The 27612-nt window shown below is 41.1% G+C and overlaps 1 protein-coding gene across 4 annotated transcripts in view; it reads right to left on the minus strand.

The window, feature by feature from the left end:
- nrg2a (neuregulin 2a) overlaps positions 1-27612 on the minus strand; it is a 59729-nt gene that overhangs the window by 28236 nt on the left and 3881 nt on the right. For all 4 annotated transcript variants that reach the window (XM_078286537.1, XM_071898141.2, XM_078286536.1 and 1 more), the window contains exons 2-3: positions 18463-18628; positions 17675-17793 (exon numbers count right to left, since the gene is read on the minus strand). In XM_078286537.1, coding sequence (XP_078142663.1) covers positions 17675-17793; positions 18463-18628 — 285 coding nt within the window. The remainder of the gene's footprint in view (positions 1-17674; positions 17794-18462; positions 18629-27612) is intronic.

Genomic DNA, 27612 nt, shown 5'->3' on the forward strand with positions numbered 1-27612 from the left:
CTCATAGATGAAGGACTGGATCACATCATCAGTCACAATGGACAACCACAAGCAACCATGATTTATGAATGGATTTTAAAAAGTAATGTTTGGGCAATTCAAGAAACACTGAAGAAAATTACTGACTATACATATTATTATTCTAGGTTCAGTGATGCTATCGGTTTATGTGAGTATTGCATTTATCTGCTCTTCTTTTGTGATAATCATATGCCTAGTTAGCTAGCTAGCTAGCCTTGTGGTGCTATCTGGGCTCTTTGTATAAGTCCATGCTTTTATCTCATATTCCTTCAAATACAGTTCCTAAATACAACTTGAACACATGCCTGACAGAATACAAAACATCGACCAGAATATGTGCATTCTTAAATTTTACTCTGATTCAAGTGTAAGGCATTTTGTAGCCTACGTCTGATTGCTTTCCTACAATGTTAAAAAAAAAATACACGATTGTTCTCAGGGTCTAGGGTGCTGATTTGCCAGGCTGTTTCATAATTAATTATGAGCTCGGCAAAGCAATCCAACAGTAAGTACAAACAATGATGCTGCTTTCTCTCAGCATGTGGTTTTCTTGCAGGAGGATGTAGTTTACCTGGAATGTTAACCTTTTGGCAAATTGAGCTTTAATGGACGACCACATGCACATTTCAACCAGCCCAACTACCAACCCATCAAGACACATAATCATACTTGTCTTGACAGTGGGAACGCTGGCACTATTGTTCGTACCTGTGTTTACTTGCGCAAGATATAAATTCTGTTATCTGAACTCTAATTTTCAGAGTGTTTCGTCGTGTAACTGCCTGCAAAGCTCATTTGGAATGCCTCTATTAACGGCACATATTTGTGTTGTATCATTCTGTACAGAGTCGTTATCTTGTCTATATTCTAGGAAGAAGAAATGATTTTGCTGTGACAGGTTTCTGTTACAAAAAGAGTTGTGTTTCTTTCTCAGGAGCAAGTGTGTGTCCTCATGGCATGGTAACAGTATCTGCAATACATTCCAGACAAACTGATCAGAGTCAGAAGTTATTTTGCTTTAGATCAACTGTGGACCATTATACCATATACTGTAAATACTGTTATTTAGGCTACAGTTTGATATAAGAAATAACTATTTAACTATATATCTCCGTTGATTTGAAAGAGTGCCTTTTGCGATTGAATGGCTGCACCTCAGGAACAGTATGGGGAGACTTGACTGGATCTCTGTTCTGCCTGCTCCAGTGAGTCCTGACAGCTGAAGGATTGTATTCTCTATGTAGCATTTGAAGTGATAATTAAAGGAAGGGCAACTGTGGGCTGTATTATTAACAAAAATAGGTTTTGTCTTATTTGGAAATTTTAATTGTACAATTTTGTTCTGTCTCCACCTCTGTGGCTCTTTCTTGCTTGCTGTCCTCTTTCCACAGACGGTGCTTTTATCTGCATTTATCCCCAAGAGGCAGGACAGTAATGGAGAGGCTAAAAATGGTTGACAAAAGAGAGGCCTTCGCCTGATCACAGAGTACAGGACACAAAAATACTGAGATTTTCCACTCGCCTTGCATTAGAGTGACAAATCAATGAGTCATAGAGCCACGGTCTGGATAATGGTCAGCATCTAACTCCATTAAATCCTTTAAATGTAGTAGAGAATGCATAAATATGTATAGATGACTCAACTGCCAAAATATTGTTCTGGTGCATTTGTCAGGCTCTGTGCCATATGGTACTGTCTGTCTACAGTCAAGCTGCACAATCCCCCTCCTCACACTGGGGACCAGAGTTCAGGTGTGTTGGTCAAGGTTAACCCTGCTTTCCTGGCTAGATGACGGAGACAAATTCCTTTAACCCAAGGTGGAGATCAGATCGTCTGCTAGACAGAGTTAGGGGCAGAGTCCGTTCATCTGCACGTTTTCCTCCAAGGTTTAGGTGAGTTTGCTCGGTCTTTTAACCTCAGGTTTCAACTTTCCTCAGTCCTGTAGCCCAAGGGCTGAATCTGAGTTGAGGCTGAAGAGAGGTTTCCTCTGAGTTAGTGAGAGCCACAGTGTTTAGCCATCAGGCCTTGCCACTGACTTTGATTAATCCTTCATGGCCCAAGAACTGAAAAGAAAAGCTGGGGGTGCAAGCGGGGCCATCTGGAAACCTTCATAAACATGTCTGTCTTTCCACGCTCTCCAAAGGGTTCTAGGAAAATCGTAAAAATGAAAAGAGAGGTCCCTACTGCACAGTTTTTTCCTCTTGAGGCACCTCTGTGCATATGCAGCAAACAGAAAAGTGCACACACTGATTCGTAGCCCTGCGCTGCGCCTCACAAGCCAGCCTCAAACACTGAATTGTGTAATGAAATACATTTTCAATTGGCCTGTCTGTGGTGCAGAATTATACTCATGTACTCCTAATTTATGACAAATGTTTATGATTTATTGCATCTTGGGTTGATCTTTTTCACTCCTGCATTGTACTTCAACAGGGAAGTCATCTCAAACACAAGACAGACTCTACGCAGGGAAAACCAAGGCAGTTATTCAACCCATGGTGAAGAGGTGGATCGGTTCCATCTGGTCTTTGTTATGGCTTTGTGTTTTCACTCTTAAAAGCAAAGTTATCAAGATAAAATGTATAAATTATATACCCTATTCAGGAGTATGTCACTGAGCAAGAACACTGTGCAGACAGCTTCCATTTCTGAGTAATATATTTCTGAAATGAGGCAACATAAACAAAGGGGAAATTTATATGAAAGTTCAAAACTAAAATTCTTTTCCAACGTAAAGATACAGTCCTGAACTTATCAAGCCATCTTAATTTTGGGGATATTCATACTCAAAATGAAGATACAAAAGAAGCTTTTTGGAACTTTCTTAACCCGTAATAATATACAAATATTCTCTCCCACTACTGTATTTTCAAATATTACAAATATAAACTAACTTTTTATAGCCTCAGAATACATGTAAAACTCATGTCTAGCTGTCACATATTGTATCAAAAGTGCATCTCAGAGTGAAAAGCGTTCAATCCAACAAATAATCATAGAAATAAACGTCGTAGTGAGGAAGTAGTGTACCAGTAGGTGGCACCGTGCTACAATTCCCGCCTGGGCCTATAATTCATTCTGCTATCAGATTATATAATTCATCATAATTCAAACTTTTTAGATGAGAGGAATTAAACTCAGGCCATAAAAAGTTGATGGTGATAAGCGACTTAAGTATAGACCCTTAAGCAGACACATAAAGAGAGGGTGGTATGTATAATAGCTCTGCCACCCAGACACGCTTTTCCACAAGTCAGTTTTATGTACCAGAGTAAAAGCCCTGAATGCCCCCCCGCCCCCCCCCCCCCCCCCCCCCCCCCCACCTCCCGACTCTTGGCAGGGAATTTCTGACATGTCTCCTGTTACAGCTGGGACCGAGATCTTTTATCTTTCTACTAGGGGCCAATTTATACTGCATGCATTCCTGCTACATTTGTGTGGATTCCATTATGTGTAACATCCTTGTGAAATGCTGCAAAACTCTCCGTTCCAGGCAGAATAAATAAATAAGATAAGCAGACACCACATGGATAAAGCACAAAAGATCAAATTGGAAGAGGTGGTTTCAGTATGTTACAAGACACACTGGTTCAAATTTTAATAACATGAAGTCGCTGACAGTTGGGTGCATGTCTGATGTGGTGAAAGAGGATGGGCAGGGAGGATGGAGATGATTCATGCTTGACAAGAAAAGTATACAATGTTTGTGGTTTTTAGTCATTTATACTGTAGGAGTTCTGCATTTATTCTTACTTTATTCCATTGCTGTACAGAAACTGGAGCTCCACGAGATTAATTAAACCAATAATGAAGCAAAATAACTCTCTCAACACTGCTTGCAGACATACAATACAGGCTTGTGAGGAGGATATGCTCTATATAAATATTTGCTGTGATATTTGTGTAATATTAGTTGATGTTTTACAATCTGAATATTAGTAATTAAATGATAAATGAGGGAAAATGTTTTGAACATGTTTTCAGTTTCAGATTTGATCAATTTAAAGCCATGGCACATTTCACAGGAGCACAAGAAAACAGACAAATGTAACAACCAAAGGGGAGAAAAACAGAAATAAAAGAGGCAGAAAAAGAAGGCAGAAAAAGAGGTAGATAGGAATAATTAAGGAAAAAGATGGGGCTTACAAGGACAGGGAAGGGTAAAAAAGTGGGTTTGTACACGGGATCTGAAGTAAGAAGATATTTCACCTTGCCTACGCCAACAAAAAAACAAGCAGGCACCTCCTTCCACACATATAGGCACACCCAAACAATGGAAATATCTAGCATGTATGTCTTCAAGCATTTTGCAGTTGTACAGAGTTCAAAATGAGCAAGGGAGATCAGAATTCTGATGTCAAATAACCAAAGAGGAATTAAATTACTGTTTACTGTAGGTAGGAGGCAAGAACAGAATGACATCTTTACCAAGACACATGAACAATACATTATAAATGAGAGTGCACTTAAAGCTTTTTTCAATAGAAAATTATCCACAATTCAAGGGCCTTCAATTTGAAACTGGAATGTTTAGAAATGAACAAAATGGAGCCTGCCAAGAACATTAATCTACCACCCACTCTTCACCACCACCGCCACCACCTCAACCAGTGTGTCTTCTTTTATATTCTTGTCTCCTATTACCATTTTCCAGCCACATAGCTGATATGCCTGGTCTTGCCTGCCTCAATCGTCACAGCATTGAAGTGAAATCAAAGAGCACCCCAGTGTGTGATTGCACAACAGCTGCTCAAGCACTGGAAAGAAGCAAAGTGCACTTAGGAATGGCAGGGTCTGGTACGGGTGCTAATACGGGTGCTGGTATGGGTGCTGGTGGGCACCACATTGTGCATAGTTGGCAACAAAGTGACACATGGTGTTTTGTGAAGCAAAGTCCCAGACGGGGCTGTTCCCCACGTCTTAATTTCAGAGGCAGCTCAGGCTCGCTTTGTGGTTCTCACTTCTGTTGCTGTCTTGTTTGGTGTGACTTGAGTCTGAGGGTACCTGTTGTTTTCCTTCCCCCCTCTCAGACAAAAGAAACTTGGGTTTGTCACATCACTGAGCTCGCACCTGGTCCAGCAGGAGGGAACAGGCACCAAAGGCAAAGATGATTGTCAGAAAGGTATGGAGGAGCAAGAAGACCCTGTCCCAGATCACCATCAACAAGCCAGGCAGATTTTTTGCCCCGTATTGTTATTATGCCTGGTAACTATTACTCCTGGGGAAATAATCACAAATGATTAATCCACACATTGATCCACACAGGATTAAAATCAATGAATCACTCCTGTGTTTTCTAGTAATACTGATGTAGGACAAAATTCCCATGGTCCTGAGATAAAAACTACCAATCACCAGACCTCCCCTGGTGATACTAATGCCGTCAGGATAGGAGGAAATCCAGGGACATTTCCAGAATAGTGCCAGCTGGGGACCAAGTGCTAAATCCGGGACAGTCCCTGGAAAACAGGGATGTCTGGTCACCCTACTTTACAGTGAATGGCAACCCAGCCTGGTGCCACCTTTTGTCCCGACCCACCTGACAGACAGCAACACTGGTGCATTTCTGTTAGGGTCGATGGAAACCCCCAGACCAGCTGGGAAAATCTGTGCAAGGAGGGGTAGTAACACTCTCTCCTCCCTCAACAACTACTGCTAAGTGTCACTGAGCAACACATTTACCCCATTCGAGCAGCTCAGTGGCCAACAGTAGGAGATAGTTGTTGTGTTTAGCTCCAAAATCTGAACTTGGTTAACTGTATGAATGTGAAGCGGGGCATAAATGAAAATGAGCATGCTTACTCAGCAAAGCTTTCCCTGGACAAATAAAGGTTAGTAATAAGTAATAATCTGTGACATTTTCATCTGAACTAATTTCCGGTTTGCTACTCTCTGTCACCAATTGATATAAATCAATAGTGATTCCACCGATACCCAGTTAATTTGCTGTTCTAAACACTCGGTATCGAGTAAACCTTTCCAGTGAAAAATCCTCTGGCACACGGGAAGTGATGCTTTTTGCGTTACCAACGCGGCAAAATTTGTATCCCCTCAAAAATGTGTTTCCCCTGGTGGTTTGTCATCATTTTGTCCGCGGTGTGTGGTGTTGTTTTGCCACTGTAAAAGTAGTATTTGTAATCCCATAAAATGTTTTAAAAATGTCATAGGAAAACTATCCACGAAAACCAAAATGTTTTTGTTATTTTCTTCCCTGGCTTGGAATCGAGACAAAGACGCACCACCAGCGGAAACATATGTTACGGGACACAAATTTTGGCTGAACACCAGAAGCAGCAACAGTGGTTTGTTTGGAATAGATAGAAGAACTCGGTAGTTTGCATGACCAGTGATAGCCACCATGGCTGAAGAGAAAGAAAAGAAAAGGCCGGTAACTACAGAAACTCAAACTTGAGAAAGGTGTCACAGTGCCGGGCCATGCTGTTTGATTGCCAAGTGATGAAGTGAAGTGTAACAACACCGCAGCAATGACAGCTTATTAACAAAGATGTCACCAAAAATAGAATAAAATAAAATAAAAACAGCAATCTCACAGATCATCTCTTTAAAAAGCATACTTTGAAGCATCCAAGTCTATTTGCCCTTCATCTTCAACAGCTGGCCCTTGTTTCTAGAGAAGCGCAGGCTTTGCAACCCTCTACCAGACTCAGAAGACGCACACCGCAGCTCCATATTTGGGTCTTGTGCTCACAGCTAATGGCCAGCTTGTAGGAATACAGGTTTCCCCCCCGCTGTTCCCAGAAGGACAGGCAACACTTGTATCTGTGTGTATCCCATGCCTCAGCCCCCTCTTCCCGCAAAAACACACACACCACCCACACTCTCTGTAGGTCCCCGAAAATGGGCATCGGAGCGCTGCTGCTTTGTGAGGCAGATGATGCCGGCCCTCTTCGTACTAAAGGACAAGTTCACTGTGAATGTATGACTGAACAAAGTGAGGCCTAGTCCATCCACATCCACACTCACACCCAGACACACACAATGGGCCTTGGTTTCGTGCAGTCATGCAGGTCCTGCCCATTCTGTATTTCTTCAATGGCTTCCACACTCCTGACTGTGAATCCACGCTGATATAGAAGCTCAGGAAAGAACTTGCTCACCCCAACAGACGTAATGATGTGATGAATACTGTTGCAAAATCACCAACAAAAGGAAGCAGTGTGATGGAGTAATGGGAGGTTTAGGATGAGAGACAGCTGTGGCAGGCAAACTATAGCACTGCACTCCTGAGCATTAAGCAATGGAATGGTAAGTATATGTTCCTCTTGTGCCCAAAGACACCTTTAAAGCGTGATGACATCCCATTTTGAAAAATGCAAATTAATGGGAGGAGCAGGGATTTGAGTAGACTGGAGTGAACAATAGCGCACACATAGACCCCTCTCCAAAGTGTTAGATCTATTTACTGGACTTCCCAGGAACGTTCTGCACATCATCACTGACTAAGTACAAACAAACCTACGCAAAAAACATGTCGCTGTCCCAGCTCATACTACGTCACACTTAGCAGGCCGTAACTTTTCCACTTTAAATATGCTGTCATACAACGTGGTGTTTGTTAGTTATTTGGCAAGCTGTGGATTCCTGATAAGTTGAAACACACAACCTTCCACCGTCACGCATAGCTAAGGCCACTGTCAGGGAAGGACCACCAGCACAGCTGTCCTGGGCCTGAGCCTAGGGGGGCCCAAAGGAAATCTTCCACTATGTTATTAACCTAAGTCTTAGAGCCCAATTGGTACGTTTTGTCCCGGGCCCTGGAAAACTTAACACGGCCCTGCACACAGCAAAACCCCGTGTCCACCCCCGCTCACCTCACTCAGCTTTTCAAGTGTAACAGCTGCTTCCTTCCAGACACATAGCAATATCCTCATCCATTCACACTGGGCTTAAATGTCACATAGTTAGATTACTGAATAACCTAAGCAGTGAGATGTGTTTTGATTTTCAACCACTTTATTTTTTGCAAAAATCTTATTGAAGGCATCCACTTATGCCCTGAGATCACATTACATGGAAAGTAATAGTCAATTAAAAGTAACGAGGCTTTAGCTACCAAACAAACAAGCTGCATTCCCAGCTCATACTAGCTTAGCTTGCTAGCCGACAGTGTCTTTTACTATATATCCTGCGATTCAACAGTGTTTTCAAATTATTTGATTAGGATTCAACAGCATGCCCGCTCTCTAACATAGTAACAAATACATATAGCCAACACATGTCATAAGACTATGAGTTACTTACATATTTAGGCATTGACATGTGTTTTCTATTTTCAAAACTCTTATTGATAGCATGACAAAGACCAAAAAAAAAAAGCTATTGAGTCTAACATTACTGGTATTTTGCTATACTCACTTGGGGTTGTTGGAACTGAAGGATCGCTCAATAAATTTTCCACAGTGTTCCTCTGCTGTATCACAAATGACATAAATACTATGTGAACAACTAATGAAAGTTGATAGTGTGAGGATTGCATCAGTATTCATGAATGTGCCTTGTGGCGGTTATGGAGGTCTTGCTCAGGTGTTATTAGTTCATGTAAAGCGTTACCAAATATCTGTATCACACACATTCTTACAACAAACATGTCCAATTAAAAAAATAAATGTGCAGTTATAATATCCAATGCCAAAAGGCTGCAACAACCTGGCGGCGTTGCTATCTTTCTTGAAAAGCGTTACAACCTAGCGGTGTTGCTGTCTCATGTTAGTATTTCTGAGCCTCATAGAAATTTCTATTGAACTAGGGTCCAGTCAGCCTGATAGTCATCCTGAATTAATATTTCCCTTTGATTTATTATTCCTTTGGATGATATTTGAAGTGTAGTGGTCGAATCCCTCTCAGTCCTGTACTGTGTACATGTATAGATTGAGCCAATTTGTAACATTACATACAGTCTGACAGGGCAATTAGACAGTCTGAATGTCATACCTGTTAATCACTATGTATCAGAATCTATTCAAGGGATGATGAAAAGAAAAAGAAAGAAAAGAAAAATGTCATTATTGTCAGGATTTTTTCCAGTTCAACACATCCTGGTGACTCAGTGTGGCTGGGGCGCACGCTGTGTGTTTACAATGCTGTGGGTGTCCATCCGCTCATGACATAAGCTCTTTTCCATCTCTCCTGTATCTCCCCAGTGTACCGGATACTGTCCACTAATGCAGCAAAGCCATGCAAATAAATAAAAGCAAATGCAGTGTAGGTGTAGTGACGATAATGTGACTAGTCAGTGAACTAAGCAAAAATGGCCTCTTTTTGTGGTAGTGTTGGCGTTGAACTTCAAAATAAGGTACAAAGTTCGATACCCCAATTGTTGTGTAGTTATGAAGCTATGAAGTTGTGTTTTGCAGACAGAATTATAGAATTATAGACAGGCTAACTACAGTTGATACAAGTTTAGGATGGACACATTCACATCATTTGGCAACATTTCTAAACCGCATGTGATCCTTGCTAACAGCATTCTGTCATGTGCTGTGTGTGAGTCTTTTCGATTACAACATCCTATTTTTCATCCAGTCCACAGAGAATGAGCCAGATTCAGATTTTGTGGTCCAACTCATAAATTGGCAAGTCCGATCCCAATCTGAGATGCCGGTGCGATCAGACTGCCACCTCAGAGGAAAGCCAGGACTGAGCCTAATTTTGAAAAAGTGGGCATGACTAATGGCACAGGGGTTTGATCCAGGGAACCTGACAAGCTGTTCTCCAGCGGCCTGTAAATACAGAGCGCTTGGCACGTGTCAGGGCCCGCTCCCCTCAGACATGGCTGCTGCTGCTTACCCACACCAATCAATGCTATTGACTGGCTTACAGATACTTCACATTCAGCCATGGCCCCAACTAGCATCCTTTAGCGTCATTTGAGCTGAGTTTATCTTGTCATTTGCGTAGTCAGGGTGAGTAAGTTGTGTTTTTACTACGCAGATTAAGGGGAGAAATAGAGGGAGGGAAGGAGGGATGTTTATCTAGTTCAAAGTAGTACTTAATGTTTCATTTACGTAGGACAGATATCAAGACTTACTGGAAGGAAAACGAGGGAGGCTGTGAGTAAAACAGAGTTTTTTGTACAGTACAGCTTTATTTGTGTTAGAATCCTGGGTAATTAAATAACCCTCTAAAAGTCATTACTTTGAATGAATCATAGTATGAATCAAAGTATCATAACATGCTGTTTTTTGCCTTTTGCCCCCAAACTTGTCCAAACAACATGATGACTAAGTAGTACTGAAAGTCTCAGTATAGGAAATTAGAAGATTACTACCTAAAATAATATGCAACAATACAACAAAATAAAAGTCTTCTCAACAGTCTTCTCCTCTCTGATCATGTCTCTTTTAAGTAGAGCAGGCGAATAGCAGTTCTTGTACCATGGCCGCCAATGAAAAATATTATGCTACAGAAAGGGATATTTAGTACATAAAATACTTTGTACCACAAACAACCAAATGGCATGATTCCATTCTACAAATTTATTTGGAAAAATGGGTCCGATTGAGTCAGAGTGAGAAATCAGAGCCCTTAGCAGGCCTGTGTGGTTTCTGCACATTCATTCAATCTCATCTCACCAATGATGTTGCAGAAATGGAAATTTCCCTGCAAAACTCTTCTCGGTTACAATTCCTTTCTTTATTGCCCACAATAATTAGACACACTAGTTTTAACAGAGTCAGAGAGAAAGCAATTTGATGCAGTGACAAACTGCATAGGTGTGTCTAAATGTGTTAAGTGTGTCTGGTGGTGAGTTGAATATGACAAACAGGTCACAGCTGCCAATGCACACAGTAATAGGCTTTATTTCACTTCCTCCATACATCAGATTCTATTTTCTCCATTTCAGCTAACAGTTGATAACATTTGCAAAATACTATATCTTTGCTTGCTATTGCTCTACTTATTGTCCTACAAATTTACTCTATGTGGCTTTATCAGGTTTTGCATTTTTGCTAGCTAAAATTCTGTTTTTGTGCTCCTGTATGGCTTAGAGTGTAGAGCATGGCACTCACACTGCCAGCGCTAGGTGTTTGATTCCCACCAGAGCCACCAATGCTGAGAGAGTATGCACTCATGGTACTGCAAGGCACTTTGCATAAAAGTGTCAACCATATGGCGGCTATGACAATGTCACTATGCAATAGCTTAGGTTATGGTGAATATGTGATTATTGATTCACACATTCATATGTACTTGCGAAAACTCACATGCCACAATGCACAATATTCAGTTATATTTATTGTACAGTTTTAATAGGTAAGTTCAAATCATTTTGTTGATTAAGACATCCAAATATTATATTCTGTTCTTAATAAATGCAAAATGTATTCAGTGTAGACTTGATCTCACATGTCACTTTCAGCTGTTTTTTATTTTTCTGGAAGTATCAAGAATATAATTAGAATAATACTTCTAATAAACAAACATTTGCCTATGTGGGCATGCCTATGCAGGCTGATGGAGTGGCAGTGTATGGTGTGTTTTTCTGGCACACATTGCATTCCTTGATAATCAGAGCAACACTTTAACGCCACAGGATATCAAAACATCATTGCCAATCGGGTGCATCCCTTCATGGCAACCAGTATCCATCTACAAATGGATTTTTTTTTTTCAGCAGGATAATGCCCCATGCTAACGAGGCTAGGATTGTCCATGAGTGGCTGCACAAACATGACAGTGGATTCAGCTTCCTGCAGTGGCCTGCCAAGCCACCAGAATTAAGTCTAATTCAGCATCTATGAGATGAGACAGAACAAGCTATTTGGAACAGAGATCCACTACCAGCCATCTTGACGCAACCATGGTAAGAGTCAACATGGACCAGCTTGCCTGTAGTACGCCTTGTAAAGTTTATGCCTCGACAAACTGAGGATGCTGTGAGAACAAGCAGCAGTGCAACTAAATGTTAAGGTGGTCCTAATGTTTTGTACACGCAATTTAAATAGTTATTAGGTAATTTTTAGTTTGTAAAGTGTTCATTCTATGAGCAGGGCAACTGTGTTTGGCTTCAGTGTGGGGAGTGAAAGCATGTAAAGGTGTGTGCATTTGTGTGTGATTGTATGTGTGTGTGTGTGTGTGTGTGTGTGTGTGTGCGTGCGTGCATGCATGCACGAAATTGTTGCTGGTGGGCCCCAGCATGACTGCTGAGGTTGGAGCAATCATATGTTCAGCTGCGATTTCCATCAACACATTCCTGGAAGCTCACACACTCTCTCAGTGGAGCTGTGCACAGCACCCCCTAAGGATGTGACCTGCAGCCTGTAGACACATGGCTGCCTCGCAAGCGCTTATCACAACACAGCAGCCTGTAGGAGAATGGAAGGCCTTAATCTAAAGCCACGTGGAGCAATGCAAACTTCCACTAGTGTGGCTCCATCAAACCGGCCCTATAGAAAATATGTGTACTACTGTAGTCGGTGATACACTACACCATTTTGCACAAGGGCAGCCGGTCTAACCACGCCAGACAGATTACAGGGTGGAGGTCAGACCACATGGACAACAAATGGTCCCTGGTCCTCTGTGTTGGGGGTTGGGCATGGGGCTGAAAACAACACTCTGGAAAAGGCAGCATTTGTTTCAGAAACTGCAACAAGCACATGATATTCCAGACCACCAGGAGACACTCATACACTCGCTCACACACATACTGCATACTATTCTGCATACAGTCACAAAGCTGACGTTGGCATAATGATTTTTTTCTGACTAAAATGCTAAAAAAAAAAGAAGCAAAAATGTGAAGAGAAGCCTCCTGGATTCAAAAAAGAGCATCAAAATTGCAGCACTGATTGATCCGTGTACCGAACTTTCAAAGCAGCCCGAATGCAGCCTAATGCTCCAAAGAGAGCGAGGAGCATTAAGTAAGTAGTCTGAAGGCAGAAACAGTGATAGCAAGCAACTAAAATATTCAACTCAGCAGAACATCCAACCATCTGTGCTGAATAATTATAACTGGCACTTTATCAGCTGACAGTGTGCATTTCTTTTCTACTGGTCAAACAAAGTGACATGAGTATAATCCCCACACAAGTCCAACCATTCAATATTATTGGCAAACTGCATGGCTGGCATGGAGCCACTATGTATTGCCTGTTTTAAAATGCATGAGGAGTTCACTGTAAGTTTAGATTCTGCCCAGAACACAGCGGCTATTTTTTTTCCACCAAAGGCGATTTGCACACCATGTTCCTTAGAGTTACATGGGTGTCGCATTTGTCTCTCTACACAAATACTGATATGGGATGGCTGGACTGAATAATGACCCGCTATTATGTGTAATATCAATGAAGGGCCATATGCTTCTGCTCTTCATAGTGAGTTGCAATGATCCCCATCTTTAACATTCTCTGTCATATGAGTTTTGCAATAAATTGAGATGCCACTTTTCATTGTAAGGAATGTTAAGTCAACTCCCATTTCATCACACCTCAAAGCCGTGTGTCGGGTTGGTCTGGCACTCCTTATCTAATTGATGCAATGCATATCAAATGCGTGTATGTTCAAACTCGTCGGTAATTTATTTTGTTCTGATTTCTAATCCTTAAAGTTAATAACAGAGTAATCACTCTGTCAGAAATGTTTTCAACTGTTCAGCGTTCCAAAACAATAAAACTACTAAAGAGAAAGGGAAAGGGAAAGGGAAATTAGGTCAGTGGTTGCAATGCGAAAAGATCTCAGTCTGCTGCCACTGTCTGCCCTCTGAGCACCCTCCCCTCCCCCCATACAACACAACCAACCACCACTACCCCCCACCCCACACGCACGCACACGCACACACACACACACACAAACCAGACATAGAGAGAAGTGAAAGGCTGGCAGGGGGAAGCAGTGTGTGAGCCGCTGAGCCGGGTTGTGGTGGCCTCTGTTCACCATGTGGTGGAGCTGAGCGATGCTTTCCCAGAGTCTGCCTCCACCAGAACAGACAGTGGTCAGGGGCAGCCGTGTGCTACATTGGCTCTCTCTGGGGGGTTAGGATGATGCTCCTGTGCCTTGGTGCTGTTTGTCTTCATTACCCATGACCCTTAGCTCTCAGTGTCTCTCCCTCTATGTCAGAATGAAAGCCAACATTTCGAATGATTGCAATTGCCGCACAGAATTACCTGTTACCAGATACAGTAGATTTCAGCAAAACTGTGTGCGTATCTGATTGCGTGCACAAATGTGTACATGTGTGTGTGTCTGTTGTTTGCATGCCTGAATAATATGTCAGTAGTACAATGCCTGATGAACTGTCAGCGGTACAATTCACGCAGAAAAAGACTGGGTGTCCCAGCACCTGGGTGCCTGTGGCCATCAGATACAGTGGGGAAGCGCCTCGGACAAAGCTAGCAAGCGCTAACTGCATTCTAAAATGGGTGTGAAAGTCTCCTCTGCAACACAGCGGGCTCTCGCCTTCCTCCTCTTCATACTTTTCTTACTCTCTCTCTTTCTCCATCTCCCCCTTTATCCTCTATGTCCCTTTATCTCTCTCTCTCTTTCCCTATGTCTCCATCTGCTTTCTGTCATGCATTCTCTCATTCAACCCCCCCCCCCCCCCCCCCCCTTTACCCACTCTCTCTTCTTCTCTTGCTCTCTCTGTCCATCTACATCTGCACCCGTCCCCTCCCTCCCTCTCCCTCCCTAGAAGGCACACATACACAGATAATACTGCGGCTACATACTGCTTCGGCAACATACTGCAGCAGGCAAGCATACTCCACTGCAGCCCTTTACCACAATAACCATTTCTCTTATGACCTTAGGATGAAAAGCAGTCCTTGGTCCTCAGTAATCATACATCCTCTGCATAAAAACCAAGAAGATAGCATGTGTGGATTGTACAGACATTCTTAAATCCAACCTGTCACACAAAAAAAGGCTGAGAAAGCAAAGACACAGCTCATTATTATCACAAACATTCTCTGCAAAGGCAATATGCCTTTTTTTTTTCAACACCTGCTGATTTCAGTCTTACTACCTCAATGTTGTATAAACACAACAACATGCACTGATTGCTGCCATTTCTTTTCATTGATGTAGTTTGAGCGAGCCCCTCCCCCAGCCTATGGACATACCACCCCTGATTCGCCCTGTCTTGCCTTCTCCCCTGGAGCACGACGGAACTAGGCGTGTTGTTGTAACACAATGGGGCTTGTCTATTGAATAGTGCACAAACACACACACACACATGTACTGTAGACACACACAGAGACAAACACACACACACACACACACACACACACACACACACACACGTCGACTTTGTACCGGAATCACTGATCTTGGCACGAGATAGGACATACAGTGATGCCATTGTTTGAATAACCGGGAGAAGAGATTTGAGGAAACGTCACTGCTGTCAGACGCACTTACATACATTTACACATGCGTGCTCACTCACTAACACACACACACACACACACACGCACACACACACACACACACGCAGACGCACAAATGTCTATATGAGATGCATGCACATGGGCGCAAACATGCACAAATGTGCCTTCACGTTAAATGCAACTATTAACACCCCAGTCATCAAAGGTAACTCATATTTTGCACCAGATGTGGGCATATCAAGTTTTCCCAGGAGGTGAAAACGTTGTATAGTGAACCATTAAATTGCTCAGCTGTTTCATCCATTATGACTACCTTTTGGCCCACTTGTTCAGTGTTTTGCAATGTTATCTTTTCTCAGATATTGTTGTATTATCACCACTTCTGTATCCTAAGATCATAATTTAGAGTTTCATGGGCCACCAGTCACATGCTCATAGACCTACATTACACACTCAGGTGACCAGGTGGTACCACCAGGGTGTCCCGACCTTTTCAGGGTCCACAGCAAAACCTGATCTATTGTATATTTATAGTAGTCATTAAACATGATTATCTCTCCGTGATCACTGTTTATCCAATTAATTTTTCATAAATGTGAGCACTGTGTGACTTCTACAGCTTGAAATCTTTGTTAACTGACCCTTTAAATATTGCACAATCATGAGGAAAAAATTGCACATCACCACACTGGAATGAAGCCAAGTAAGGGCAATCACAAGCCTATAAGCAACATGAAAAAACGTGTGGCTATAAAACTTAACCAAAGCTTTTTAGACGTCAGAAAATAAAACAAGGCGACATTCAGCTTCATTTAAATACAAGATGGATGACTTCTTTTCTACACAATTGTTAGTTGGCAATCAAACTAGCATGTTTGAACCACTGAGACACTCTGTGTTTTAAAACACAATGGGCTCTTTCTTCATCGAAAAAGAGCTGGTACTCTGATAATGTTGCTCAACTGAAGTCTGCTAACCCTAAACAATGGCACTAAAAGATGGCTTTGACAAATGTAAAGAGAGCAGAGGGAGCGATTATAGTACCTGAATGTGAATGCGAGGACATTGAGTGACCACTCAGCTCCTCGCCCCCCCTTCTCCTCACCGGCTACCTTCCATCCCAGTGTGGGATGTGTACAAAACCTGCCAGGCTGTCAAGGTCAGCAGAGGGAATGGGAGTATCTCCACTGTGGCGAGGCACAAGGAATTCTCCTTGGCCCTATCTTATTTCTAGCTCTCGCTGATTCTCCAAATGCGGTGTGGAAGCATGTTGGTGATATTAATCTGCTGGAAATCAGATTGCAACAGTGTGGCCCTCCTCATTTCTGGAGCAGCTCAATGTATGAAACACCTGGTCCACCCGCAATAGCATGAAAGGGAATATGTAGCCATGCACATAACTTTGAGTAAAAGAACAGCACCTGTACCACCTCACTCTATCAGCACCGCAGCCCCTTGTCAGTGCTGCACACAATCAAAGTCCTCAGACATTATTCAGCAGACTTCAGATGGAGCAACCAGGTGAACTCAAAGTGCCAGCAGGAAGCTGCACCTCCTCAAGCACATCAAGCAGGTTTTGGATCATGTGTGCAAGACAACCTGCCATATAATTCTTTGACTGTCCAACACCAGATAACATCAAGTCCTCCCTTGAGAAGAGGCAAAACCAGAGTTGCATGAATTTTGCCTCCCATTTCTCATACTGGCTCCCTCCACTTAGACAACAAACTACCCTCAGCAGCCACACACTCACTACCCGCACTACTCGCAACAAACACAAACTCACCACCCCACCAAATGGAAGCAGCTGTTATCAAATCTCTTTCATCTGCTACTTTGCTAAACTCTGCACAGACACCACTACTGAGCAAGTCTCTGTTAAATTGTAACACAGACTATGAAGACACTAGACAGTTTTGTACAACTTTCATATTTAGCTATGTTTTAGGTTGTATACTCTACAGTCTGCTGCTTTTGTTGTGTACTATTGCAGGCCAAAGAGATTGTGCATGTCTGATTGCATGTGATTTCACTCTGCCAACAGTGAAATCACAGCACTGAGTGACTCAAACTGTGAGAAATCACACAATATATTGTATGTAAATTCCATTTACCTCCAAATACCTCATATTCTACTGATAAATGAGCACCCAAATGTGTGGACAGTTGTTCTTCACGCATATTGCCATTGTTACATGCCTGTTTGTGATGGCTCCTTTGGATCTCTCAATTGGCAACAGTTGCAACAATAACACTGCCAGTAAAACTGTGGCACTTCGCTTGTTGCTTAGGACACAATACTCACTGCTTTGGACGTTAACAGTGCCAGTGGAGTTGTCCTTTCCCAGCGAGTTCTCCACCACACATGTGTAATTCCCAGAATCCTCCAGTTTTGCTCTGCTGATCTGGACTCTGGAGTTTTTCCTGTGGGAGACAACACTCACATAGCTGAGTCAGGGGAATCAGGGCAAGGAGGAAATAGCATGGAAACACAACAAGTGGAAACATGGGGGACAGAGAGGCAGACAACAGGGCAGGCATCCCCAGCATGGCAACAGCCTGCACAGCTCAGTCAGTTACTCTGGGGCAGTTTTGAGGGTGAATAACAGCTTACAATAAGACAACAGGACCAAGTCTTACAGTTACCTAGCGTGTTATAAAAAGGGTCCTTGGTTTTATAGCTCCACCCTGTGTCAATATATCCTTACACCAGTAGGACGGTTTACTACTATACTGTAGTTTAAAACTCTGAGAATCTGTGAATTCTACAAGGATACCAACTTCACTGTTGGGTATTTTTCTCCTCATGATTTTTTATGAATCAATGATTGATTCATAAATAAACAATTAAATTAACTTAAATGAAATGTATGAGAATAAATAAGCTTATACAATGCCAAATATAAAATATATTCTCATTTAATTTCTATGTTGATATTTGACTTTTAGCTTCAAACACTAGTCACCTAATAAATGCATTGGCATAAACTACTGATAATTACAACCAAGCTGCGACCAAGTTGGTTACCTTCATCTGTCGTTATCTTACATTTTTTGTGTTAGGTCTACAGTATATGGGTGATTTATACTCACTGGCTGTTCTTTATTTTGATCTCTTTGCTCTTCTTGAGCTCGTTGCCATCTTTGAACCATCTATAGGTGGGGACAGGATTCCCCGTGGCCTCACACTTAACTGTGAGCCTGCTTCCCTCGTCCACTATTAATGGATTCCTCATCCGTTTCAACTTTGGAGCAGCAGCTGAAAAAAGAGAGAAAGAGAAAAAAAATCATGTTATTAACTACAATATGCACCTATACTTGACTATAGGCTGTTTAGCATGGTTTATATAGATGAATGTGTTTGTGTTTTGGGAGAAACAGTGAGACAGAAAGACAGAGAGACAGAGAGATAACACAGCAGTAGAGCCAAATCATGCCTCTATGGACGGAGCCAACAACTCTCTCATGTGACCACCAGATGTTGTCACCAGAGACATTATCTACTTTGCCTCAGACTAATAAACGGGCTGAATCTCATCCTGGCTTTGCTGCTGTAAAAACACCTAAAGCAGTATTTATCAAACATCCACAAACTGATGAGGAAAATACTACTGAAACACAAATATATGCAAAAAACACTCGCAAGATAGTTGGCAATTGGTAAAACAAGACCAAGAAAAGCCTATAAGACTGTGACGATATCGATGAGACCAAGTTTGTCGTGATGAAAATATATAAAGAGAAAGAAAAAAGAAAAAAATACTTGTGATAATCTATATTTTCCACATAACAGAATAGTTCAATCATCTTCCCCTGACAAGTGCTGGAGCAAATTTAGTCCCCAGGTAGTCATCACAGTTGCACTTTGAAATTCATGACCGAAGTCAGGGAATACAAGTGGTGGTTAGAATAAACGTTTCCTTCTGACAATTAAAAACTCCTCACTACTAACCAATAGTACCTTCAATAAGTTCCATATGAATTTCTACTGACATACAGTAGGCTTGTAATTATTCACCTCATTATCTCATGCATACAAAGATGTCATCTTCAGCTTTAATCTTTTGGCTTTGGATGATCCACTGCCCCAGCTTAAGGGCTTGGGGATTCCCAATCAGTCATTATGTCCCGACTGGACAAAACAAAACAAAGAGCACGTCCTCATTTATGGTCAGTGAAGGACGGCATGCAAGGAATGTAACGCAAAAGTCATAGTGAAAAACAGTGTTTATATTTTGTATTCAGACTTGAACACCTTATTTTTTCTATTTCTAAACTTTAGTAGTGTAATTATATCATTGTTCTGGCAGATATCTGTTTGGAAAAAAAGTTGTTTTTAAAAATGTTTTACAAGACGTTAAGTTTCAACAAGAAACACCATCTCAAACTAGTGACATTTTTACTCAAAGAGGCAAAAAAATCTGTTGAAATGATGTGTGTGTGCATTGTCTGAATACAGGATTAAAACACTTGCCAGCTGACAGCTGCACACATGTTTAGGAGAAGACTCATCGAGGGCGGAGCAAGAGAAAAGGGGTGAACAAGGGTCAGCCGGGGGCTGGCCAAGATGCCCCCCCCCCCCACACACACACACACAGTCTCCTCTCAGAGAAGTCACAGTTCTTTGCCCTTATGTGAAACATTTAGACCTCCATGTATGTGGTGAACTGCATGGTCCTCCAAATTACAGCTGTTTGCTCTCGGTCACCACTAAAAGATGACAGCAAAACGAAGGCAAACAAACCATGACAAGCAAAATGAAGTATACAATAGGTAATGACTGCAATTAAACATTGAAATGGAGGTGCACCAAAATTATCCCCAGTTGTCCTCCTTTTTGAGAGATTGGCCTATTTCACTGACCTGGTAAAGGCGATATGTCTGAGCAGAAAGAAAAACTGAGTGATGCTTGCATTTCTCATTTTCTTTGTGGAGTTTAGTGGACAATAGTGATGTCTTTGGATATGGTTAGGATTGAAGAAGATTTGATTGTTCAGTGAGACATTTCCAGCTGAAAATATTACACAGTATTGTTTGCTTCTTCAACAGCACTTTCAAACAAAGCTCATTATTGCCACTTATGTATGCCTACCACTTCAGTCTCTGGTAAGTTCATCAGTTAGTTAAACCCTCAAAAATGGTGCAAATTTTCAGATAAGACTAGAGGGAAATGAAAAATGCACTTTTCTTCCCAGGCAAATAAAAGCATTAAATGCGTTTTTCCATTTTTCTCAAGTATAGACATTAGAAAGTAATTTCAATTTTCAATTTCAAGAAACCATATAAGTTAGCTATTGAGTAATATTTACATTGTCATAGTCATACATGTTTCTGCCCTGTAGATACTATGTTTTGCGGGAACCTTTCTGTGTTAATTCTGCAGCTAGTGCTTATTGCTGATCCCCACTCAGCTCACTGTATTTCACATCCATAATTATTTTACATACAAACAGCAGACATCTTTTTTAAGCTGGTAAAGCCTGGTAGATGTGGATATAAAGCAGATGGCCCTGTCTACTCTAGCCAAGTACCTTGTGAGTGCATTGGCCTGCTCTGTCCTGTATCTGTGACAGTCTATCCTCTGCACCTTGACACAGAATCTCTGCTCTGCCAGCCTTGGTCACTTGGCACTAATACTCCTGACAGGAGCCAGAGGTCACATCTCTGTTTCAGTGATGGATCCTATCATCCCAGGCATGAAACTACTTCTCAGTCAATGTTTGAATAGCAGAACTGTGACCATAATATTCTGTAAGTACACAATCAATCATCCTATTTGTATACCCTATTTCTGTATGGCATCTAAACATGGAAACAAATTGGGTCTTCACATATTATCAAATGACTTACCAAATGTCAAAATGTCTCACTAAAAAGTATGACAGCTCCAACTGAAGGAGATGTAGTCTACCAGATAACTTCTAAGATTGTTATTATGCGGTTAGCTTCATTTGTATAGTAATGTCAGAATGATCATTCACAGCAGTGAGCTTTGAAGTTTACTGCTAACTTTCTTCAGAGATAACTTTCTGCTCAGCTAAGTGACAATGTCAATTGCTTCAGTCTTTGACTTCAAGTAGACTTGATTTTGCCCAATTTAAAGAGCGCCAATGAGCTTCAGCTTTGAAATACAAACACAATTCCCCATTGCCACTACAAGCTGTCATGATTATGCCAAGATACACTAAGGGAACTGTCTGTTTGACTTAGTCTTTGTGCTAGCATGTTGATTTCCACTGGAAACACAGATAGTGAAATGTCAGAATCAGAATAGCTCCCATACAGCACAGATCAATGGAAAAGCATCCATTTTTAGTTCAATAGCAGCTCTTTGTTACTAAAATTACATTTTAGCTGGTTAGACAGTGCTTCAGGAGGATGAGTTTTATCTGTGCAGCTTTCTGTTGGACAAGGTGAGTGATCATTCTCACGACAGTTAGACAAATACATACAAAAATGCTGGAGTGAAGCAGATGAGCCTTTGGACCTTGGTACTTAGTGACCTTAATGAGCTTGTCCTCAGGATGGACCTCAAGATTTTATTGTCCCAAATGGGAAATTGGGTTTGCAGAATGTCATGAATGCGGTTTGCAGAAAGTCATAAAATTATATAGGGTGAATAGACATTATATATTTGGCAATCTAAAATCAGCTCCGCAAATGGTGCAGATTTATCAGAGGCCTACAGCAAGACAGTATCCTAAATGTGAGGCTCCCAATGTTCTTGATGCAACTGATAACCAATGATCTGTAATCCAGCAGGTGATGTAAGAGGCATGCTGTGTAAAAATAATCAGACCTCACAATGACCCATGGTCTACTCATCTCCCTAATTTTCACATTAGGCTAATGGCAAAGTGCTTAAACTTACCAACTAAAGATTATAACACTTAGAATACAATAATGTACAGCAGTTTATTTGTTCAAACTTGGTACCATGTCATTCCACTGACACTCATTACACCTGACCCAGAGCTTTATAACTGCATGGCAAATTCATGAATACTATAGCATTTGCTGTAGCATGTTTGATAGTTTCATCACATACATTTTCATGAATTGTTTCAGTTAAAAATGCCATTTGCCAGGACGAATTTTATTTGAAATTTCCGCTGAAATTTTCCGCAGGGTCATACACCCTACTGCTATGCCTCAAATGACCTAAGTATTACTTGACCTAACAAAAGCTGGCATAAAGATTGAAATAATATTGAGGAATGTGCCACGTTGTCCTGTTCAGACACTGAATGTAAACTGGAGTTCATGTGTTACCTGAAGCGCATGGTACCAAATCTGTACAAATGAACTACTGTACATGATTTATATATACACTCATCTCTACTGGAGTCACCCCAGCATAGATTGCCTGAGGAAAGCCTTGTTAGTCATAGTCAGAGAACAGGGGGAATGAGGTTAGACCATAAAGAAAACTGCTAAGTACTTCACCTAGACAAGCTCGGTCCTTGCTAAGCAAATTAAATAAGCTTTGTCCTTGCCTGGAAAAGTTTCAGAAACAAAACATTGCACTCCTCATCAACCCAATAAACCACATGTGTATGAGGGTCTGCCCCATCTACAGGATGCAGTTTTAACTAAGACGGGACTCTGTCATACGAGTCAAACTGGAGTGTATGACCCATACACTCTAGTTTTGAGATACAGATATCGAACATTGTGTTTACATGGTGAGTACATTTCTGTTGTTGTTCTTGTCTACATTAGACACTGTCTGTCTTATTCAGCTCATTGATTTGTGTAACACAAACAAATCAAATCCATCACTATGTAGCCAAAAAAATAGATAGCTTCCTATCAAGTAACAAAAGAAGTATAAAATATTACTTCATGAGTAAATGAAATATTACTTCTAAAATGTTATAATTTGACTACATCTCATAGTTCACTGACTGAATCCTTACAGACTCTATGAATATCCCTATATTGAAATCATCATCCAAAATTCTTAAAATAGAATCCTCCTAGAACAGAAGATTCCGAAGAATAAAAGAGAATACTTATACAAAACAGAATGCTGTAAATAGAACATTCATAGCACATGGCATAAAAATCTGTGTGGTAGTGAGACTAGGATCAGAGATATTTGGATTACCTCAGCGACTTCTAACAGCCCATTTTGCTAGAAACAATTAAGAGCAGATGAAATAGGTGTTTACAGCTCTATTTGTACGTGACCACTTTATTATTTATGCAGGACTAAACACACCACTGATCAATATCAGTGATGAATACTGACCACAGGTTAGAAGTGGTCAGTATTCTTTATTATTGTGCCAAGGAGTATAGACAACAAGAAAGAAACTTATCTCACTGAATATCTCAGTGAGATATTTGCCCATCTTTGGGCTGACAGAGATGTGAACAAACAGCATCATGAGAACGGGTTGGATTTACACAACTCAAGTACAATACAGTCACAACTGAAAATACATGAACTGAAACATGTTAATTGTGTGTATAGTGTATGCCAACAAGCCAATAAATAGTTCTTATCATGGGAAATAGAATAATCTCTTTAAGACAAATGGATGTCTCATTTCCACTGTGCAAGTGGAAAAAAGTGTAAGACAACATTGATAAACCCTTGCCTTAACAACAGCCCGATTCTCTCTTTTTGAAGCGGAGGGGCAGCTGCAGACACGGACTATAAAAATCAAATTCGAGAATAGAAGCCTATCCTGCGTGTCAACAGCTCATGCCTTGGGGAACAGTTGGAAAATTCAGAACTCACCCCAGAAAGAGGTTCAAACAACAAAGTCACTTGATTAATTAACAATGCATTGCTCGCATTATTGACTTAACATGGCTGTTTTACTACCAGGAGGTTGGAAAAGGAGTCTTTGAGGCATGCCCCTGTGTTTTCTTTCCAAGACAAAGTATCCCACATTACTTTTATGTTATGTTACATTACTGTCCACTGTCAAAAGGCACATTGCATGGTGAGACAACCAGACAAATGGGCCTTGCATGTGGGAATAGTCCTCAGACACTGCACACTTATGAATGTAACACAACATCTGTGTAAGCTGCAAAAGACTAGAAATTCGAATAGCCACTGAAAAGCCAAACATCAGTTCTTTTGCACTACACTTGGATTTCCAGCAATCAACTTTTGACATTTGTATTTCCCAGTCCACAGTTCTGTAACAATGATGGTCTACTGCTCACTAATGGGTTTGATGTTTTTAAATGTACCATTTCAACAGTAGTCTGCCACTGAAACCAATACACTTTAAAAAGATAATTGTTGCCAGTTATATTGTCCATACAATATTTCAACACACATTTGTCAATAAATATTGGACTTCTGGACTCACAGTGCAATCATTTGGCTTCAGAACACTTTACGCTTAGGACTTTACGATTACGATGTTTGGAGAAAGTTTATGGTAATTTTTTGCCCTTTTAAGAACTCTAAAGAACCAATTCCCAGCCACTTCACTTTTGGAGAAGGCTAACATGGAGCTGCGCTAGCAAACTCACTGTGCGTTATGTGGACATACAAACTTCACCAGCGTTGACGTGACATGAGGGTGAGACAAAATTGTAATTTTTAGGTGAACTATTCCTTTAAGACTAAAAAAAACTAATTTGTCTTTGAGCTCCAATGTAACCACAGTACAGTACTTGAGTATTGCTTTAGTAAACTACACTTTTACTTTAATCTTTTTAACTGAAATAGCCGTACTTTGACTTTCCTAGCACCTTCTGTCACATCTTGAGCTACATTCCTACCATTCTAAATGGATCAATTAGCTAACCATTAGGCGAGTTTGGTTGCACAGTGAAAAATACACATCCACCAGAGCAACACATGCTACTGTTTTGGTTGCTAACATTAAGTAGTGCTAGCAAGGAATATACTATAAAGAGACCTAACCTTACATCAAAGGAAGAAGACACTGTTGGAACTATTTTGACTACTTAAAGTCTGACAAGAAACAATGAAGCATGCACTGTAAACTGTGTCAAAGATCCGTGCCAACGAAGTCAGGCTACGAACCTGTTTCATCATTTGAAACAATATCATCCTTTAGAGAAAGTGGAATGTAAACAATTGCAGTCCCAAATGAGTGCTGGTAGTCGACCCCCAAGAACCAGTGAACTAACATTACTCCTCAGCAGCAAGAGCCACAAAACCATCACAAATGGCATTACTCCAAGTGAATTAGAACAGAATAGGCCAAACCATTCAGATTTGCGTAAAAGCAGCAAATTTGGTATAAATGTACAGTTTGATGCTTTGAACGTTTTCAAAAATGGTACCAATTGGCCATTCTTCTTTGCACTATTTTCCTCCATAGCTGCTGTACTCTTTACACTATAGCTGCTGTACCCTTTATACAACAGACATCATGATTTAATGTATATTGTGATAATTATCGTTATCGACTGATATGAACAAATTTTATTGCTGTAACATTATTGGCTTGTGGATCCTAGGCAACTCCCCAATTCCAGTATTCAACTGTGGTCAGTGGCCTTGTCAAAATGGACTGTATCTACAGTGTATATCTACATGATTTCATGCCAACCCATGGAAGGGAATTTTCTGAACCTGTCCTATTATCAAAACACAGAGAGCTAAGTTGCTATAGCAACATTGATTCCAGTAGGCAAAATAATGATACTTTTGCACAATCATTTACCTTGTTTGTTCTACTGGTTTTGGTTAATTTTTCCAGTTCATCTTTGGAATTCCAAAATAATTTTCCAAATCGCTCATGATGAAGAACAAAACTGTATGACACATTCAGATTCCCTCTGCACTAATATCAGCTATGGCACCCACCAAAAAAACTGTTTGTGATGGAATTTCTTGCAAAACATGGTGATTTCATTTCTGTTGGCATTGTAAAATTGTGAAAGAAAGCAACCCCTTGTAACTGTCAAAAATAGTTAACGGGGTGTCATAGTGGCTCAGCAGGCTAAGGTGCATAACTTGCACTCATAACGCCGTGTGTTCAAATACGATTCACGGCCTTTGTTTTCAGTGGGTTCTGACTGACCCACCAGGTCAGAACAAATGGAAATTCTTTCATAAACTGGCAGATGCAACAGTCCCAGCTGCAGAGTACTTTCAAAATAAAAGTGTGTCATGATCTGTCAGTAGACATTTTCGTTGAGAACCATGCTTGAGAGGACTATTGTTTTCTTACCAATTTGTGGTTGTCGACAAGCGGCCGCACGTGAAGTTACACAGCTTCAAAGAAAGAGATGTGGGCTATAGTGCTGCCTGCTTACTGGCTAGCTCACAAGTGAACTTTATCCAACAGACCCAAATAAATGGAGCATTTCCATACATATTTATAGATGTTTTCTAGACTGTAATGCTGTACTTAGTTTGCCAACTGCATAGAGAGTCAAGCTGTATTGGCTGGCTAGCTAAATAGTTTGGCAGTTTGTGTGCAAAATATGTACATGCACACGAAAATGCAATTTTTTAAGACTTAGTCCAGCAAAAACAAGATGTCTTCACCAGAAAAAGCATACTTATGTAAGTCAATCAGTATGTAGAGCTAGACCTAGAATGATTGGAGCATTAGGTCAAGTGGGCTGTACAATCAGTTTTGAAAATTTTATACCATTTCTCTCTTCCTTTCCAGCCTGATCTACTTAAATTTTGTGCACGGAGCACAATGTCTTAAAATACCAATACGTGCACGAAGTGAGAGAAATACATTTTCCCACCACGAAAGAAATACATGAACGAGGCGCGACTACAGGAAGTAGTCTGACATTGCAATAGTGCGATGAAAAGTCGGGTGGAGGTCGAGGTAGTGGATGGCTTCAACTCCGATGACGCGGGCTCGATTTCCAACTCATACCAAGAGGATTTCTACTTCTTTCTTATTTAACCATGACCAAAGTCTTTCCCTAACCTTAACCAAATAGTTTTAGTTGCTTTACTGAGGTCATCCCTATGTTCCCTCAGCCCTATGTTCCCTCAGCCCTATGTGTTTAGGCAAGGAGCTCGTATGGTTGAGGTTAGGGTTGCTTGCGGTCGAGTGGTTCCAGGGCAGATGAGGTGGTTGGGTTGAGGCATGAGGTCACTGAGGTTAAGGTTAGAGCAAGCTTGCGGTCAAGGCTGTCAGAAGGTAAATTGGGATAGGGTTGAGGGAACATAGGGCTGAGGGAACATAGACACGCTCCTGTTTTACTCACCTAAGCTTAATTGTTAGCTAACCTTTTCATATGATGAACAGGTGAAAATGGCGTGTCCAG

Source organism: Centroberyx gerrardi, chromosome 11 (genome assembly GCF_048128805.1).
Source record: "Centroberyx gerrardi isolate f3 chromosome 11, fCenGer3.hap1.cur.20231027, whole genome shotgun sequence".
Lineage (NCBI taxonomy): Eukaryota > Metazoa > Chordata > Actinopteri > Beryciformes > Berycidae > Centroberyx > Centroberyx gerrardi.